Source organism: Aspergillus brunneoviolaceus (assembly GCF_003184695.1).
Source record: "Aspergillus brunneoviolaceus CBS 621.78 unplaced genomic scaffold BO95scaffold_23, whole genome shotgun sequence".
Classification (NCBI taxonomy): domain Eukaryota; kingdom Fungi; phylum Ascomycota; class Eurotiomycetes; order Eurotiales; family Aspergillaceae; genus Aspergillus; species Aspergillus brunneoviolaceus.
Genome location: NW_020290753.1, coordinates 1 through 14,393, shown reverse-complemented (window position 1 = coordinate 14,393; position 14,393 = coordinate 1). Strand labels below are relative to the sequence as shown.

Sequence of the window (14,393 nt, the reverse complement as noted above, 5' to 3'; positions counted from 1 at the left end):
TTTTCGCTACTATACGTAATAAGTATTTCATAGGAAATCTATTCCTACATAGCAGGCTTAAGAACTGCCCACTTCGTACTGCCCCAAATACTTTCTCTTTGCCATGTATTAGAGGAACCGCGAAAGCGATCTCTTGCCTCGGATGATTTGATATGAACAGGATATACATACATGTGGAGCCAAGGACACCTACTGAAAGATTAGACCCTTCGGTGAAGATCCAATCCATATTTGTCAATATGACTGGTGGTATATTTGGATTATATGTTTGTCATCGTCCCAGAAGCCTTGCTAAAAGTTGACGTGGACCCGGAAATCTCATAGGTCACGGTCGATTGCATGGATAAGAGGATGGAAGGATTTGGTCGTTGAGAGGTTTTCTTTCCAAAATCACAGATACACAAGTTGTATGTTCACTTACGGGCGTCCAAAGCCTGCTGACAGGCCTTCAGAAAGACCTGACAAAACTCCCAAACATCGATGTACGAGTTGTACATAGGCGCAGGCGCCACTCGAATGACGTCTGGCTTCCGTTCATCAATCACAACACCGTGCTCTTCAAGAACCTCGAGAACGCCGTCGAGAAGACCCGGCGCCAAGCGCAGACTGAGTTGAGCACCCCGCTCTGCTGGATTCGAGGGTGTGATTATATTGAACGGTCTCTCTGGAAGCGACTCGGACGGAAACTCCAGAAGGAGTTGTTCCAAGTATGCAGTTATCTGCAGGGACTTCTCCCGGATCTGCGCCATTGAAGTCCGGTTGAAAAGTTCGAGGGAGGCCGCAAGCGCGTTTATATCCAGAACCGACGGGTTCGAGAGCTGGTAGCCTGCGGCACCTGTCTGAGGAACGAAGTCTGCGGGGGGTGTGAAATTAGAGCTTGAGGCTTGAGATATCTCGGGATACCATACTATTTTCCATCAGGAACCGCGTCTGCTTGTCTCCTCCCCACCAACCTGACAAGCGCGGGCGGAAGGGTTGCTCTGCAGTGCCAATCTTATCTCTGTCTACTTTGCCGTGCTTCTCGTGGACAAAAAGGGCCGCCATACAGCCAGGACCGCTGTTAAGGTACTTGTAGGTACACCATGCAGCAAAGTCCACATTCCAGTCATGCAATCGCAAGTCCACGTTGCCGGCCGCATGGGCGCAGTCCCAGCCAACCAAAATGCCCTTCGACTGGGCATACGCGGTGATTTCCTCGATGTCGAAATACTGCCCAGTGTAAAATTGGATGGCAGAGAGAAGAATTACAGCTGTACTCGAGGCATGCTCATCGATGACACGAAGAATTTGCTCGGTGGGCAAGGTGGGGAATTCGGAGTCTTGGGGCTCGATGAGAACCATGGCGTCTTCTGGGCGAAGATCGTGGTGTTTGATCTGAGACTCAACGGCGTACTGTCTCCTCGTATGTCAGTGGCTGCTCTTCCGGCTCGCCCAAGATCCGACACATACATGATCACTTGGAAATGCTTTGCCCTCGATGATGATCTTGTATCGCTCCTTAGTAGGCTTGTAGAAGCTCGCCATCAGCAGGTGCAGGTTCGCTGTCAGCGTACCCATCACGGCAACCTCTTCAGGGTGAGCTCCAACAATCGGCGCCATCAACTTCGACCCAGCCTCGTCAACGTTGACAAAGGGTGGAAGCAGCTGGTCATCATGCGATACAAAATGTCCCGTCACACCCTTAATGGCCCACGCGCGCAAATAGTGGTCAATATACTTGCGAACATTGCGGGGCTGGACTCCAAGGGAGTTCCCGCATAGATAGATGGATATTTCCTCAGCCTCCTCGTTATCTATATCAACGAACAATGCTTCTGGTTAATCCACGGTCCATGCTACAGAAAACTTGCTCGTTTGACGTACATCCATCCGGTAGAGCTAAGGTCTTCTTCTTCAAATCACTTTTCGAGGGGATGAGAAATTCCTGTCGGAAGTGACGTAGAGGATCCTGCGCATCAAGCGATTGCGCATATTCTCTTGTAAAGTCAGAAAGTGGGGGACCACCATTTGCGCGCTTTGCTTGCAGATCGGGAAGCATTGCGTTTGATCCGCTAGAAGCCAGTCCTTTATCTTGTGAAGCTGGAAAAAAACCAATCAGTACTAGTAGCTGGTGACTATGAGGGATGTGAGAAGTCAGACCGAGTGCTATAGTCAAATCTCGACAAGGGTTAGCTCTTAGAGCACGATTGGCACCCGGCTCGCGGTTCGGTTTAGTTCCCCGCGATCGGTTATCGGCCAGAAAGGCGGGCAACTGCACGGTGATTATTCTGCCGATGTCTGCCGACGGCCGATTAACCAATGACGCCACGCCGCTCACTCTGACTAACGGCAGTATCTTTGGGATGATGATATATAATCAGTCACGCCTCTCTACAACCCGAGACGTCAGTGACCACGATAACGCCGCCAATCCACTAGCTCCTTGATCTTGGAGATCTTTGAAGACCATCATGTCTCGTCCGGTAATATCATCCGTCGTCCGCCGGCTATCGCGACCTCACTCATCCATCTCCGCGTTTTCGCCATCGGCCGCGCCTCCGGTGAACTTCGCCGCATCGTTTTGCGACACGGCATCCCTCCGGTCCAGCTTGCGTCCTCTTAAGAAAGCTATGAGAGGCATCGCGTCCCAGAAGCTTACTCCGCGATACTCCGTGGTCTTCCACAATGCAATCCGCCAGCGCTACCCTTTCTCCTCGTCAGCGATCCGGACGAACGCGAAGATCCTACAGAACCCCCGAGTTGACGAGGATGGAAAAGAACTCACAATCAAGATATCCCCGCGGGCCGCAGAAGTAGGTTTCTATCTCTCTTCCGACATCTTCATATTTCAGTATGTTGGGTTGTGATGGAAGCTGGGTGCTCATGAATCGGACGGGAGTCGGGTTATATGCACAACCCCAAGCTATGGCAGTGGCAGGAGGGAGGTCATATGGTACCATCGCAAGAAGTACCATGACCACTCTTCATCCAGTACATACGACCACAGGGTGTGGAAAATAGGGCTTCCCGTCCGCTCAGCCGTACTCAAGCCACACGCCGGCCGGTTAGTAGTTGGGTGGGTGACCACCAGCGAATCCCGGCTGTTGTATGTTTTTTTTCTTTGTTCCTTTTTCGTTCTGTTTAATTTTGTTATATCTTGCGGCCTGTCGCTGTGTAGCGTGGCCTAAGTCCTTTGTTCTGTCCTTGATTTCTACCTATTTGCACTCAGTCGCGAGTATTAAACTAACGGCTTCGTATTATAGCGGCTTCGTGAGATCACAGACCCGACCTCCTCCCCGTCAGCCACGAAGGAGGAAAACCCCTACGACCACCTCCGGATCACCGTGACAAGCGGCGGCTGTCATGGGTTTCAGTATATGATGTCCCTCGAAGCAGCGTCGAAGATCGACCCCGAAGAAGATACCGTCTTCGAAGCGGAGGACGCTCCTGCCGGACCCGGCGAGGCCAAAGTCGTCATGGATGAACCTTCGTTGGAGTTGCTTCACGGAAGTACGGTGGATTACACGATGGAGCTGATTGGAAGTCAGTTCAAGATTGTCGACAACCCGAGAGCTTCGAGTAATTGCGGTTGCGGGACGAGTTTCGACGTTCTCGAGTAGGAGGGGGTCGTTAAGGGTCTTGCGGATCATGGTTGTCGGGCTTTCCTGCTCCCATTTCTGAAGGCAGTCGTGCTCTGTTCTGCCCATGTATTGTACTTGGGAGTTGGCGTGCATCAAACTACCACAACATAGCTATGCTTAACCGAATAGATTGTAAATAGTATACCCCCACTCCGCTTCTGTTGGGATTTCAGGCGCGTAAAGGTATTCATACTTGCGCAATTTATGGGAGAATGGAAAGGATTAAATAACGTCATCATCTATTTCATCATGTAATCACTACAGCCTTGTGCTCTGCCAGCTGCATTCTTTTTGGGTACTGTGCAAGCAAGCAACAAACAAAAGCATGATGCACAGCCCAGACCGGACAATGTCGTCGAAACAGTAAGCAAAAACCAAAGCACAAGCATAATGGAATACGCCGCGAATTAATCAAATCCTCGAGAATTTCTTTTGTGTCGACTCCAACCCCGTAACCTGATCGGTTTCAAGGCCCCAACCCTAAGAAAAAAAGCATGGACATGTGAAAGAAAACAACATGGAGGGATAATATGAAGATAGAAATAAAAGGCATCATAACTTGAGTGGCGGGGTAAGGTGAGAGGATCAGTAGGCAAAAGGGGGTGGGGGGTGGGGGTAGAGGTGGGAGGTTAAGCCACCAAGTCACTGTTGACCTCAATTTCGTGCATCCATAGGGTCGAGTTGCCCGGTCAATCGGCATTGGGAGTGCCGTGTTGTCCACGTGAATACCATCGACCCTTGTGGCTATGAAGACGGAGTGATCGCATCTCCGAGATCTCAAGCCTCAAGCTCTTGCGTCTAAGACGGTGATCGATGTATTGGGCTGTCAAATTAGTAGACACGAGCGAGGTTGCGAAGGTACCAATCAACAAGGCGGCGTCCAGCCTTGGTCTCACTCACGTGAATGAGGTCCTTCTCGAGAGCGTAGTCCAAGTCGTTGGCGATGGCCGGTTCACCTTCCAACAAACCACCCTCAACCCAGCGGACCTGACGGCTACGCTGCTTGTTGATCAGCAACCAAGAGCGAAGCTTCTCAGGCTCCACCTCCAAGAAGCCGGCCAGCTTCTTCAAATCCATGGTCGTGTAAAGCTTGAGGTAGGAACGGATGGTAGGGTTGTACAGGGTGTTCTTGACCTCATCCATGAAGATGGCAGTGTGGTGATCGACCGGGTCAACGTTGAGGGCAGGGTTCTCGAAGTCAGGAGGAGTGGGGCTGATGAACTTGGGGCAGGCAGAGCGGAAGAGCTCCTCGAACAGAGGCAGGGCGTCGGGACCACCGTGCTGCAGGCGGTTGAGCTGCTCGCCGTACTTCTCACGGAGAGCCGAGTGAATGGTGTCATCCAAGCGAGTGGGGTGGAGGGCAACGCAGATAGCAATCAGAGCGTACATCTGGTCGTTCTTCTTGGCGATGGCATCGTAGCTGTTGCCGCCCTTCTGGAAGTTCTTGGTGCGGGAGACGTAAACCAGAATGTGGCTGAACATGCGAATGGCGTCGGCATAGCGGCGCATCATCATGTAAGAGAAACCGACGTAGTAGTAGGTCGTGAAGTGAGCAGCCATAACACGGGCGAACATGGCCTTCTTGTTCATCTCGATGTCATCAAGAGTCTTCAGGGCGAGGCTGAAATCACCGAGCAAGCAGTGGACACGCAGAAGTCCGATGATGGAGAAGTATCCCAGCATCTTGTACAGAGGACGAGAGCCATATTCTCCTGCGACGGCCAATGGGTCCTCACCACGCTTGATGGCAGCCAATTGCTCGTTGATTTGCGACCTTTGGATGAGGGAGTAAAGGACGTTAAGGACGGAGTAGCAGCCCCACGTGTTCGGGTTCTCACGCAAGAGTTGCGCCTCCTCCTCGTTGGAGCCGCTGCGAGCGACACGGTTGCGGTAGCGACAGAAGGACTCGAACTGGTAGATAAACTCGTCGATGACATCCCAAGCCCAGTAGTACTGTATAAACAGAAGGTTAGGTGATTTTAGTCCAGAATGCCGACGTTCACGTCGACCACACAACAACTTTCAACGAAACCTCGACGCGCGAGACGTTCTGAGCAGGGCGGGGGAAAGAACATACCGAAGGAACCTCCAACTCAACGGGGCCGTCCGAGTTCAAGATGTAGTGGAAAAGGCTGCAGTAGTTATCGTAGCTCGCAAATTTAGTCTCCAGCGTGGCCTGGTATTCAAGCGGGGTCGCGGCGGCGGCGAGCTGTGCCTGGAGATCCTGTGCCTGCGAGCCAGCTCCAAGAGATGTGGTCCGGTCCAACTCGCTCATGCCATCATCATAGTTGACCTGCTCGCGGTAGTCGTTGACAAGGGCCTCCTCCTCAACATCGGACTCGTCGCCCAAGTTGGGGTGCTGGTTGGCGCGCTCTTCGTAGGACATGTTTGCAACAGAAAAGCGACTGTTGACGATGATAAGATTTCCGAGTGAACGGGGGGCGGAGATGGGTGGAGAGAGGGCAGGAGAGGGGGCACGTCGTCAGGCGTAGCTACTTGGCGTCGGCGTGTGGGATTTGGATTGTTTCGGCGGAGTTGAATTTTGAGGGTTTTCGCTTGGACGGATTTGTGCTTATCTTATCTGTGCATAGCTGGCCTGCTGACTCATTTATGCAGTCGACAGATCAAAAACCCCCCAAAGACTTGCCGCTCGCCATAGGTTACCGTGCCTTCTACTACCTGTCCATTCTGAAATTACAGAGCCACTGCGTCGGTCACAGATTATAATCCATGTTTTCTATGGTGGTGAGCATGCAAAGATCGCCGGAGCTAGGATCAGGTCACATTAGACAGGTCAGGATCCTCCACGCTTGTTGGCTCAACACGGAACTGGTGAATACATATAGTGAGGTTATCGATACCAAGTAACCTGAAGACCTGTTTATCTTTAGAGTCAGCAGGAATACCCAATAGCTCTTATAACTATACTAGAATCACTTTGTAGTATTGTGTTTCGAACCAGTATACTCTTACTTGCCGTGATCAAGGAGTATGAAAGGGGTCCCAATACTGAGTCATGTCTTCCACATAGAGCTCGATCAATACCCAGAGAATCTGCCAAGCATACATAGGTGAGCGACACCAGAGAAATAAAAATGCGTAGTAAGAATTTTGGAGCGTGAGAAGCTTATTTGCACAAGGCAAGATCCCATCCGAACCGTTCTGGCGCCCTTTTCAGTTTTCCGAGAACACGACTTGACATAACTTGGGAGCCCCCATCCGTGGCTGAGATCACTCGAGTATTCCAGAGTCATGGATAAGGTATATAATGGGAATGAGGTGTGGCATGGAGGGACGAACGGGGGGCATGGAGTGAGTGGCACGCAAGGTGAGTAGCACGCCTCCGATTGGGTGGGAGGGCAGCCGGATACTTCTACCGGCCGCTTGAAGAACCTTGGATTGGAAGCGAGGTGGTAAACTACCTATGCTACGTCGTAGTAGCTCACCCTCCCCATGGAGCCGAAGGCAGAGTGCCTTGCTTTCGTCCCGGAATGTTGGGAGGAAATGAATACAGTTATAATGACTCGCGGTGCATTATAGGAGAGGCAGTTCTTCCCAGTCCGATTCTTCAGAGGGCAGGGATTCAAGGATGAGCCCTGACCGATACAAGGTGTCAAGATCTGATATCCGCATTGATTATCATAGATCTCGGATAGGATTCTCCTTGAGAATCAAACCTTGGAGCTCTATTCCTTGCACAATGCGATGCTCTAGACCTGGTTTGGTCAAGAAAAAGTGATAGCGTAAAGGATTCGACTGCCAGCAGGGCCTAGCCGGTTCGGTAGGTCGAATAGAATAATGTAATGAATATGGTATGTAGGTCAGTTGTGACTTGTGACTACCTAGGTAGTAGTAAATAGTGCTCCCTGCAGGTACGGCCACGACCTGACTCGTGTTTCTATCCCTTTTTTTCTTACGAAAAAAAAGGGCGAGGGTCAACTGCCGCATCGGAACTCCACGCCCATGATCTTCCACGCACACACACACACACACACACACACACACACACACACACAGCATACAGCACACAGGCACACAGGCACAGGTACACATAGCTTGCACGGCAGGAAGGAGGTTCGGCCAGTGGACAGAATATTCCGGATCAAGCCAAGTATAAAACTTGGGAAATCCGAGTCTGTGGAGATGAAGGACAAGGCCATGTGCCCCTTCCGCTTGCCGCCAACCAAGGTTGCTAGTGCCACTGTCGCTCCAGAGCTCATTATTGGGCATCCCTTCTCCGGAGAACTTATCCTACTTGACTGTCATTTGTTCACGCTTCATTCGGCTTATATGTCAGGCCTCAGCCCTGGGTTGGTGGTCTCAAACTTCTTCTCGCTGCTACACTCCAGTTCGCAACCACTCTTTCTCGCTTCCTTCCTTCCTCATTCTCCAGAGATCTCTACTCCGTACTCGCTTTATCCATGCAATCTTCCTCTTGCCCTCGACATACACCGCTCAAGGCTCTTGATGCAGAACTGCAATAGCGTGGTTACTCTCATCCCCATAAAACACTGCAAAGACCTCGTCACCACTTCAATGAACGAGCTCGACTTTGGTCGGGAAGACCATTACCAATAGTGGCGGTGGCGTGTCACTCTGGTTCTCCAGAGAATTGCTACCACGAACCTACCACGAAGCGAATCGCGGCTCTTGCGAGTGCACACAAGACAATAATCCAGGAAACTTCGTCACAGCCATGCTTAGGCTTGACGAGTCTTCAGCAACACTCATCCTGCTTGACACGAACCGAGGTCACAATGCCCGAGGTCACAATGTCCGATGTCACAATTTGTGATGCCACATAATCGGTCAGTCTCACTGGTTTTGTGGGTGAATCTGTGCGTCTGTCCATCTCGTTGACAGTACCTGCTAGCGTTGACTCACAGCCAGTCGGATGCATTAATACCTCTTCCTTTTAGCACCTCGTACGCTTCTTGTGGTAAAACGGCATTAGAGGCTTTGATTAGCCGTTCGAACTGGAGACACATCTGCTCCGCCAGAACAAACCTTGTGCTGCACGCCGCCATGAACCGGCATAGGTCTATTATTGGCTCCCACGACTCCTCATCCTCAACGAAGACTAGCAGAGCAAGAAGACTGCGATTGGCAGGCTCCAACATTTGTCTTGGTACTCGACGCAGTCCGAATTTAGCTTCAAACACACCGAGATACTCGACAACCTTCTTCGCCGGCTCGAGTCGGTATGAACGGGCCTGCTCGGGGGTTGCTTCCACAAGCTGGTGATCCCAGAGATGTTCGAAAAATAGCAATACTGTGTGATGGTATTTGATACTTGATAAACGGTCAGAGGGGTAGGGGGTGACATTCCTGCTGGGGTTCTCACTGGACAAGTAGGACATGTGGAAGCTCTCGTTGCTCAACCTCTGAGGCTGGTAGGCCTTCTTTCACGACTTGCAATTGCGTCATCAAGTCATTTGCCGATGCTTCGATCTCAGATTTCGACATGCCCCATGATTCGATGAACAAGAACTCCTGAATCCTCACAGCGATCTTTGCTAGAAGGATCGTGCGGTTGAAAGTTGCACCGAGTTGGGCTGGCAGATCTTGGAAATCATCCTCCTTAAAACGCGGGTATGCACTCCACACGACTCCTTTGTCGTATTCATACGCTGTGTCAGGATTACACCACGGAGGCTCAAGATCTGGGGCCCTGCCGCGCTCGAATGACATTTCCCTGCACGCCTTAGCGAAGTGAGGCAAAATGGAATTGACATTCTTACGAGTTCATTATGTACAGTCCCCAGGCGGCAACTGCATAGACATGTCGGGTCTTGGCCGGCATGTCTGATCCCCAGTGCCTTCTCGGGGAATGGAACAGTTCGATGTCTTTGGCAAGTTGTACAGCTTGTTTTAGCATCAGCCAGCTGGCTTGTCGTTGGCCCTGAAATTGCAGACTTTCCGTCGTCAGTCTGTGCACATATGAAGCGAACGCGAGCATATGCAGCATACAAACGGCTCATCAAGGTCACTGCCTGAATATTGGCTAATGTAGGCCGGCCCCGCTCTGCCTTCCATAGCCTTTCTGCTTCCTCAAAAAAATTTTGGCCACGTGTTGAATCGATGCCTCGGATAGCACAGATCTTTGGGTAATCGGAATACGTCTGGTCAAAATTAGTCATTGCCGAACGAGAAGAACGAGAATTACCTACTGCTGCGACTGCTAGAATGCTGCTCACGAGAAGTGGTGTGCAGAAGTGCGGATCGCCCTTAAGCCCATATTCCAATTCGATTGCTCCTTGACAATCCGGTTTGGCCCTCAAAACATCCTCTGAATCTTCAGTCTTGTCCTCTGCTGAGATTTTGATATCTGGAGAACGCTGCAACTTTCGCAATTTTCCAATGTTCGGGGAGCTTTCTATCTTTAAGAATCTCTCATTGAGATCTGGATCTGGTGAACTCTCATCCTCTGCGACATACTTGATCTCTGAAGGCGGCCCGATTTCTGGAGACATCTCGAATCCTGGAGGTATCTCAAAATCATCGGATAACTCGAACTCTTCAGACACCTGGAACGTTTCGAACTGTGGAGTAGCCTGCGGATCGGCTACCATGTCGAATAGGAACGAATCCTGGTCAAGGATCTGGGAAAATGGATGATCCCAAGTGAAGTACAGGGATACGAGATGCGAAACGGCAAAATCATCAGCGTCGCAATAGGTCCAATATGATGGTACCTGGTATAAAGGAGTATCACAGAGCCTCTCGATTGTTAGGCGCATGGTTTTCTCGGGGTCCGAGAGCTCTTTCGGAGATTCACTGTCATCTTCCGCCTCCTCACTCTCCTCACTCTCCGAGTCCTCCGAGCTTGAGCTTGAGTCACTGCTGGACTCCTCCGTGCTGGGCAGCTCAAGGCCCTCCAATGCCGTGGCAATATCCTCGAACTCATTGCAACGAATGGCTTCCAGGATCTTATAGGTTTCAGCCTCGTCCGCATCGCGAATCTTGTTGAATAGGCTGGCCAACAAGCCTTTATAGTGTTGAAGCTCCCCCTGAGTGCGTCTCACGGCGACTTTGCGTCTGAGATCGAGGGATTCATCGAAAACACATACAACTTTGGAGGTTTGACATGCTTTGCAAGGAGCCGGGCTTCCGCTACACTATAGTCCGCGTGGTTAGCTCAAAGATCGGCACAATCTAGGTGGAAGCACCCTCACAATGAGCAAGAATGTGTTTGTCTGGAGGGAAGGGTAGCGTTCACGATTACCTTCCTCTTCGCTGCCTTACATGACGTGCAAGCAGTTGAGTTCTTCCTTGACTTTGCTATTGTTGTCACTGGGCCTGCAAACGCGCCGCGTGGCCCTGGAGCGAGGGTAGGCAGAGTTCTGCCCAGGTGATTATGGTTCATCTGAGCCAGCACGCCCCTTTCCGGCGACGGAGGCGGGGTGGTTGAGAGCCCGGACAGCCTATCTCATCCCTAGGGCTGGAGTCAGGTTGCTCACAATTAGCTTGGTCAGCACCGAAGCAGTTGGGCACATGGACACGCTGCTAAGGACGTGTCTCATCAGGGTTCCCCAAGGAAGTTCGGCACAATCTTGATTGTTTACCTAATCTAGCAGATGAGGCAGGTCGAGGTTCATGTCATATGCCTGGTAACAAGGCGTAGCCTTGATCATTCAATTGTCGCCAAACAGACGCCCCGCTTCCGGCATATCGACAAAGGCCATATTTTTTTTTTCAATACCACAAGATAGGAGGCTCTCACGATCGATGGCTGTTAAAGAATGTGGGGAACCAACGGGGTGAGCAGGTACCGACGCGGTTGAAGGGGAAGGAATCGAAATATGTACCCAACAGTGGTTGGGATGGCTTGACAGACTAAGAGCAAAGCCTACACGTGATCAGATCGTCTAAGATCTTTCAACACTATGCCCGGGCAGAAATCGAAGGACTGAAGGCGGAGTAGAGCAAGAAAGATGACAAGCACGGAGCTCGCCTTAGCAGGAAGCAGTGTTGGGCGGCGATTGGATTACGAGGAGTTGGCTGCTGGCTCCAAAAGCGCAAGACTGGGGAATCGACAGAGAGATGAATAATAAGCGAGGGACGGGGAAAAGGAAAGAGTGGCAGAGCCAGTGACTAGCAACGCGAGACAGCCTGAGTGGAAGAAATCAAGCATCTCCACGGATTTCTCAGTGAGGGCCAGAAGAGACCTGTGGTTCAATCACAGAGGTGGTGGGAACGACTGGAAGTTGAGCTTGGAGCTGGAGCATTAGCTTCGCAATCGCGGTACCAGTTTGATCCGCGACAGGTTCCCACATCGGCTACGTATCAAGACAAGTCTGTTCATGACGCGGACAGGCGCGCCGGCTTCTCGACCCCCGGCCTGTTCCCCGAACCTCAATGAGTCTGCTCAGAAATAACTACACCTACCCCTTTCGTGGGGCAGCCTGGGTTGGATCTAATGTCATATTGAATCACCGATCAGCGTTCTTCGTCAATCCGATGATTGAACACCAGCTGCGCCGCGAATGGGCGCCGTAAACCTACTACTACCTGATCGATCGACCGCGGACCGTTAGCCAACAAGGGTGAAGTTTCATTGCTTGCCCAATGTTATCTCTCCAAGCTGCATGTGTGCTGGCTGCACCTCTACCTAAGGGTAACAAAGACATGCACCAGTAGCACGCGCCGACTAGTGCAAGGATCGCAACTCTACGCGAGAAAAATATTATAAATCTGCAACTTTACAGGTCGGGGTAAAGAAAGAGCAGGTAAGGGGACAGGGGAGAATGGATCCGCAGGAAATCAAAGAAGAGCCACCCGGGCATGGAGCAAATCCATGCCATTCGCGTCTCATCACCTCAAGACTCAATATCACAGGTGGAAAAGTCATCCGAATGGACTAGTGGCGGCCTTGGATTTAGACTATTCCATTCGGAGACCCATCAGGTATACTCATCCTCAAGGCGGATGGGCCAGACTTAATATAAGCGCTGTATCAGGCCTGTGATTAGTGGTATATGAGAGGGAAAGGGGTCCAGAGGTTGATGGTCCACGGTGTCTGGCACCCTTGCCTGATGTGGCCTAGCAAGGGCCTATGGATGCGTTGCATGCGAGTGACAAGCTGTATTTACTCGCAACCCCCTTGGTACTTTGATACTCCGGCTTTGTGCGGCGACAACCTGGACTCCAGTGAACGTCATATGCCATGTGGCGAAGTGGCTTAGTGGTCCGCGACTTTTTCTTCAGATCATAGCACAAACAAGCGACAGGCTTGAAAATTGCTTGCATCACTTAGCATGGAATGGGGCGGGATCCAGCGGCTAATGTTCGGGTTGTCGGCCTCAGGGTCTTTTTTATTCAACCGTGCCTTGTACTACTTCGGTTTCAACCATTTACGGAGTACTACCGGCTCACGGCTCATGGCTCACGGCCGTCTTACACTGTACGGGGTAGGTACCATGGCAAATAGTCTACCATCGCATCGGACTTACTTACCAAATCGATAATAGAAGACCGGAATTTTTGGGATTTTGGACCGGTGCTTTGAGCCCATTCGGTCCCTGCTGGTGCCGGAAAATCCAGACTCGCCTCCAATCAACCACCTGACCTGGTGGGCGCGATCTTCTTGGCCTCATGGCGATCATATGCCCGCTTGCCTTGCTCGCTGCGGTAAGCTTGAACGGCCAGCTCGTGGCGTCTCGAAAAATCCCAAGCTGGTCAATAATGGAAGTTTTCGGGCAAGAGAGTTATCTTATTGCTTATTTGAAGTCCCTAGGTAAGGTAAAGCCACAGGCAAGTAGTCGAAGTAGGCTAGAGAGAAATAGGTATGTAGACTAATATACTAGTATGTAAAAAAAAATTGAATGCCGGAGAGCGGACAAAGATCCATGATCCATGATCCATAATTAAATAATATGCCGAATATTGCTCTCTTTTGAGGTGGTCCGAGCGGCCTTGGCCAGCTCTCGAGTCGCCGTCCGCCTGCCTATCACAGTAAATAGTCTTAATTCTGCAGGGCTGAATGCTTGGAACTGGTAAGCGGTGACTTGCCTAGCGCTCGGAAGCAGCATCCATGAAATTTGGGGATCCGAGCCCCGGGCCCAAGGCGCGCATCTCCCTTTTTGGCTACAACATCTAGTTAGTTAACTTCCGTGGTTACGTACTGTTCTCCAGCGTATACTTGAACTTCTCCTCGGCCTCCTTCGTATACAAGCAAGCCTATGATAAACTCTCAGGCCAAATTGAAACGGCAAATTGTTCCTATGGACCATGGGTAAAAATCAGACGTCCTCCCTTCGTTGACGCTGGTGTTTCATCGATTGTCGTCGTCTTTTGGGGGGGGGGCTAGGAAAGAGTTACTATTTGAGTAAAAGATCCCAGCTTACATACTCAGGAGGCTGATCTAATGAATGCCATGCAATGCCGGAGATGTATTCCCGCCCCATCAGGTCTGTATCATGTCGGCTGTCTTGGAAAATTAGCTAGCGAATCATGAAGCGACAACCCCCCCTCTAAGGCCCTCGTGCGAGGAAGGACCAGGACAATCAGCGAGGTCATCCTGCCTAAGAGCCAAATTACTGCATGAAGGGGCATCAATTATGGATTACGGCTGTACAGGAAGCATAGCCGACAAGCGCTTAGGGTAGATAGCTCGGTATGCATATTGCATCACACCCCCATCTAAACCCCCCGCATGGAACCAAACATTTGACTTGGTTAACTTGGTAGCGGTCACTGATCGATCGATCTGAGACAGTTATGCATGCTTACTGGAAGTTTTTTTTTTTTTTTTTTTTTTTTTTTTTTTTTTTT

At 50.9% G+C, this 14,393-nt stretch overlaps 4 protein-coding genes across 4 annotated transcripts; 1 reads left to right on the top strand and 3 right to left on the bottom strand.

The window, feature by feature from the left end:
- Window positions 1-145: 145 nt before the first annotated feature.
- On the bottom strand, window positions 146-2,161 carry bna5-1 (kynureninase). Its single transcript, XM_025584188.1, has 5 exons — window positions 2,140-2,161; window positions 1,864-2,079; window positions 1,450-1,793; window positions 909-1,392; window positions 146-853 (listed from the first exon to the last, which is right to left on the bottom strand). Exons 2-5 carry the CDS (start codon window positions 2,036-2,038, stop codon window positions 414-416), a joined length of 1,443 nt encoding a protein of 480 aa, XP_025443534.1. The 5' UTR covers window positions 2,039-2,079; window positions 2,140-2,161; the 3' UTR covers window positions 146-413.
- A 448-nt stretch (window positions 2,162-2,609) lies between these two features.
- BO95DRAFT_359913 (HesB/IscA family protein) lies at window positions 2,610-3,599 on the top strand (the record flags this gene model as incomplete). Its single annotated transcript, XM_025582463.1, has 2 exons — window positions 2,610-2,792; window positions 3,243-3,599. 2 exons carry the CDS (start codon window positions 2,610-2,612, stop codon window positions 3,597-3,599), a joined length of 540 nt encoding a protein of 179 aa, XP_025443533.1.
- Window positions 3,600-4,451: 852 nt separating this feature from the next.
- BO95DRAFT_359753 (putative eukaryotic translation initiation factor 3 subunit EifCl) lies at window positions 4,452-6,006 on the bottom strand (the record flags this gene model as incomplete). The annotated part of the gene is made up of 2 exons (XM_025582458.1): window positions 4,452-5,573; window positions 5,698-6,006. The coding sequence occupies 2 exons, from the start codon at window positions 6,004-6,006 to the stop codon at window positions 4,452-4,454; spliced, it is 1,431 nt and encodes a 476-aa protein (XP_025443532.1).
- Window positions 6,007-8,500: 2,494 nt separating this feature from the next.
- BO95DRAFT_359944 (putative C6 transcription factor) lies at window positions 8,501-10,986 on the bottom strand (the record flags this gene model as incomplete). The annotated part of the gene is made up of 7 exons (XM_025582465.1): window positions 8,501-8,912; window positions 8,965-9,315; window positions 9,362-9,535; window positions 9,591-9,742; window positions 9,791-9,847; window positions 10,190-10,738; window positions 10,846-10,986. 7 exons carry the CDS (start codon window positions 10,984-10,986, stop codon window positions 8,501-8,503), a joined length of 1,836 nt encoding a protein of 611 aa, XP_025443531.1.
- Between the last annotated feature and the right edge of the window lie 3,407 nt (window positions 10,987-14,393).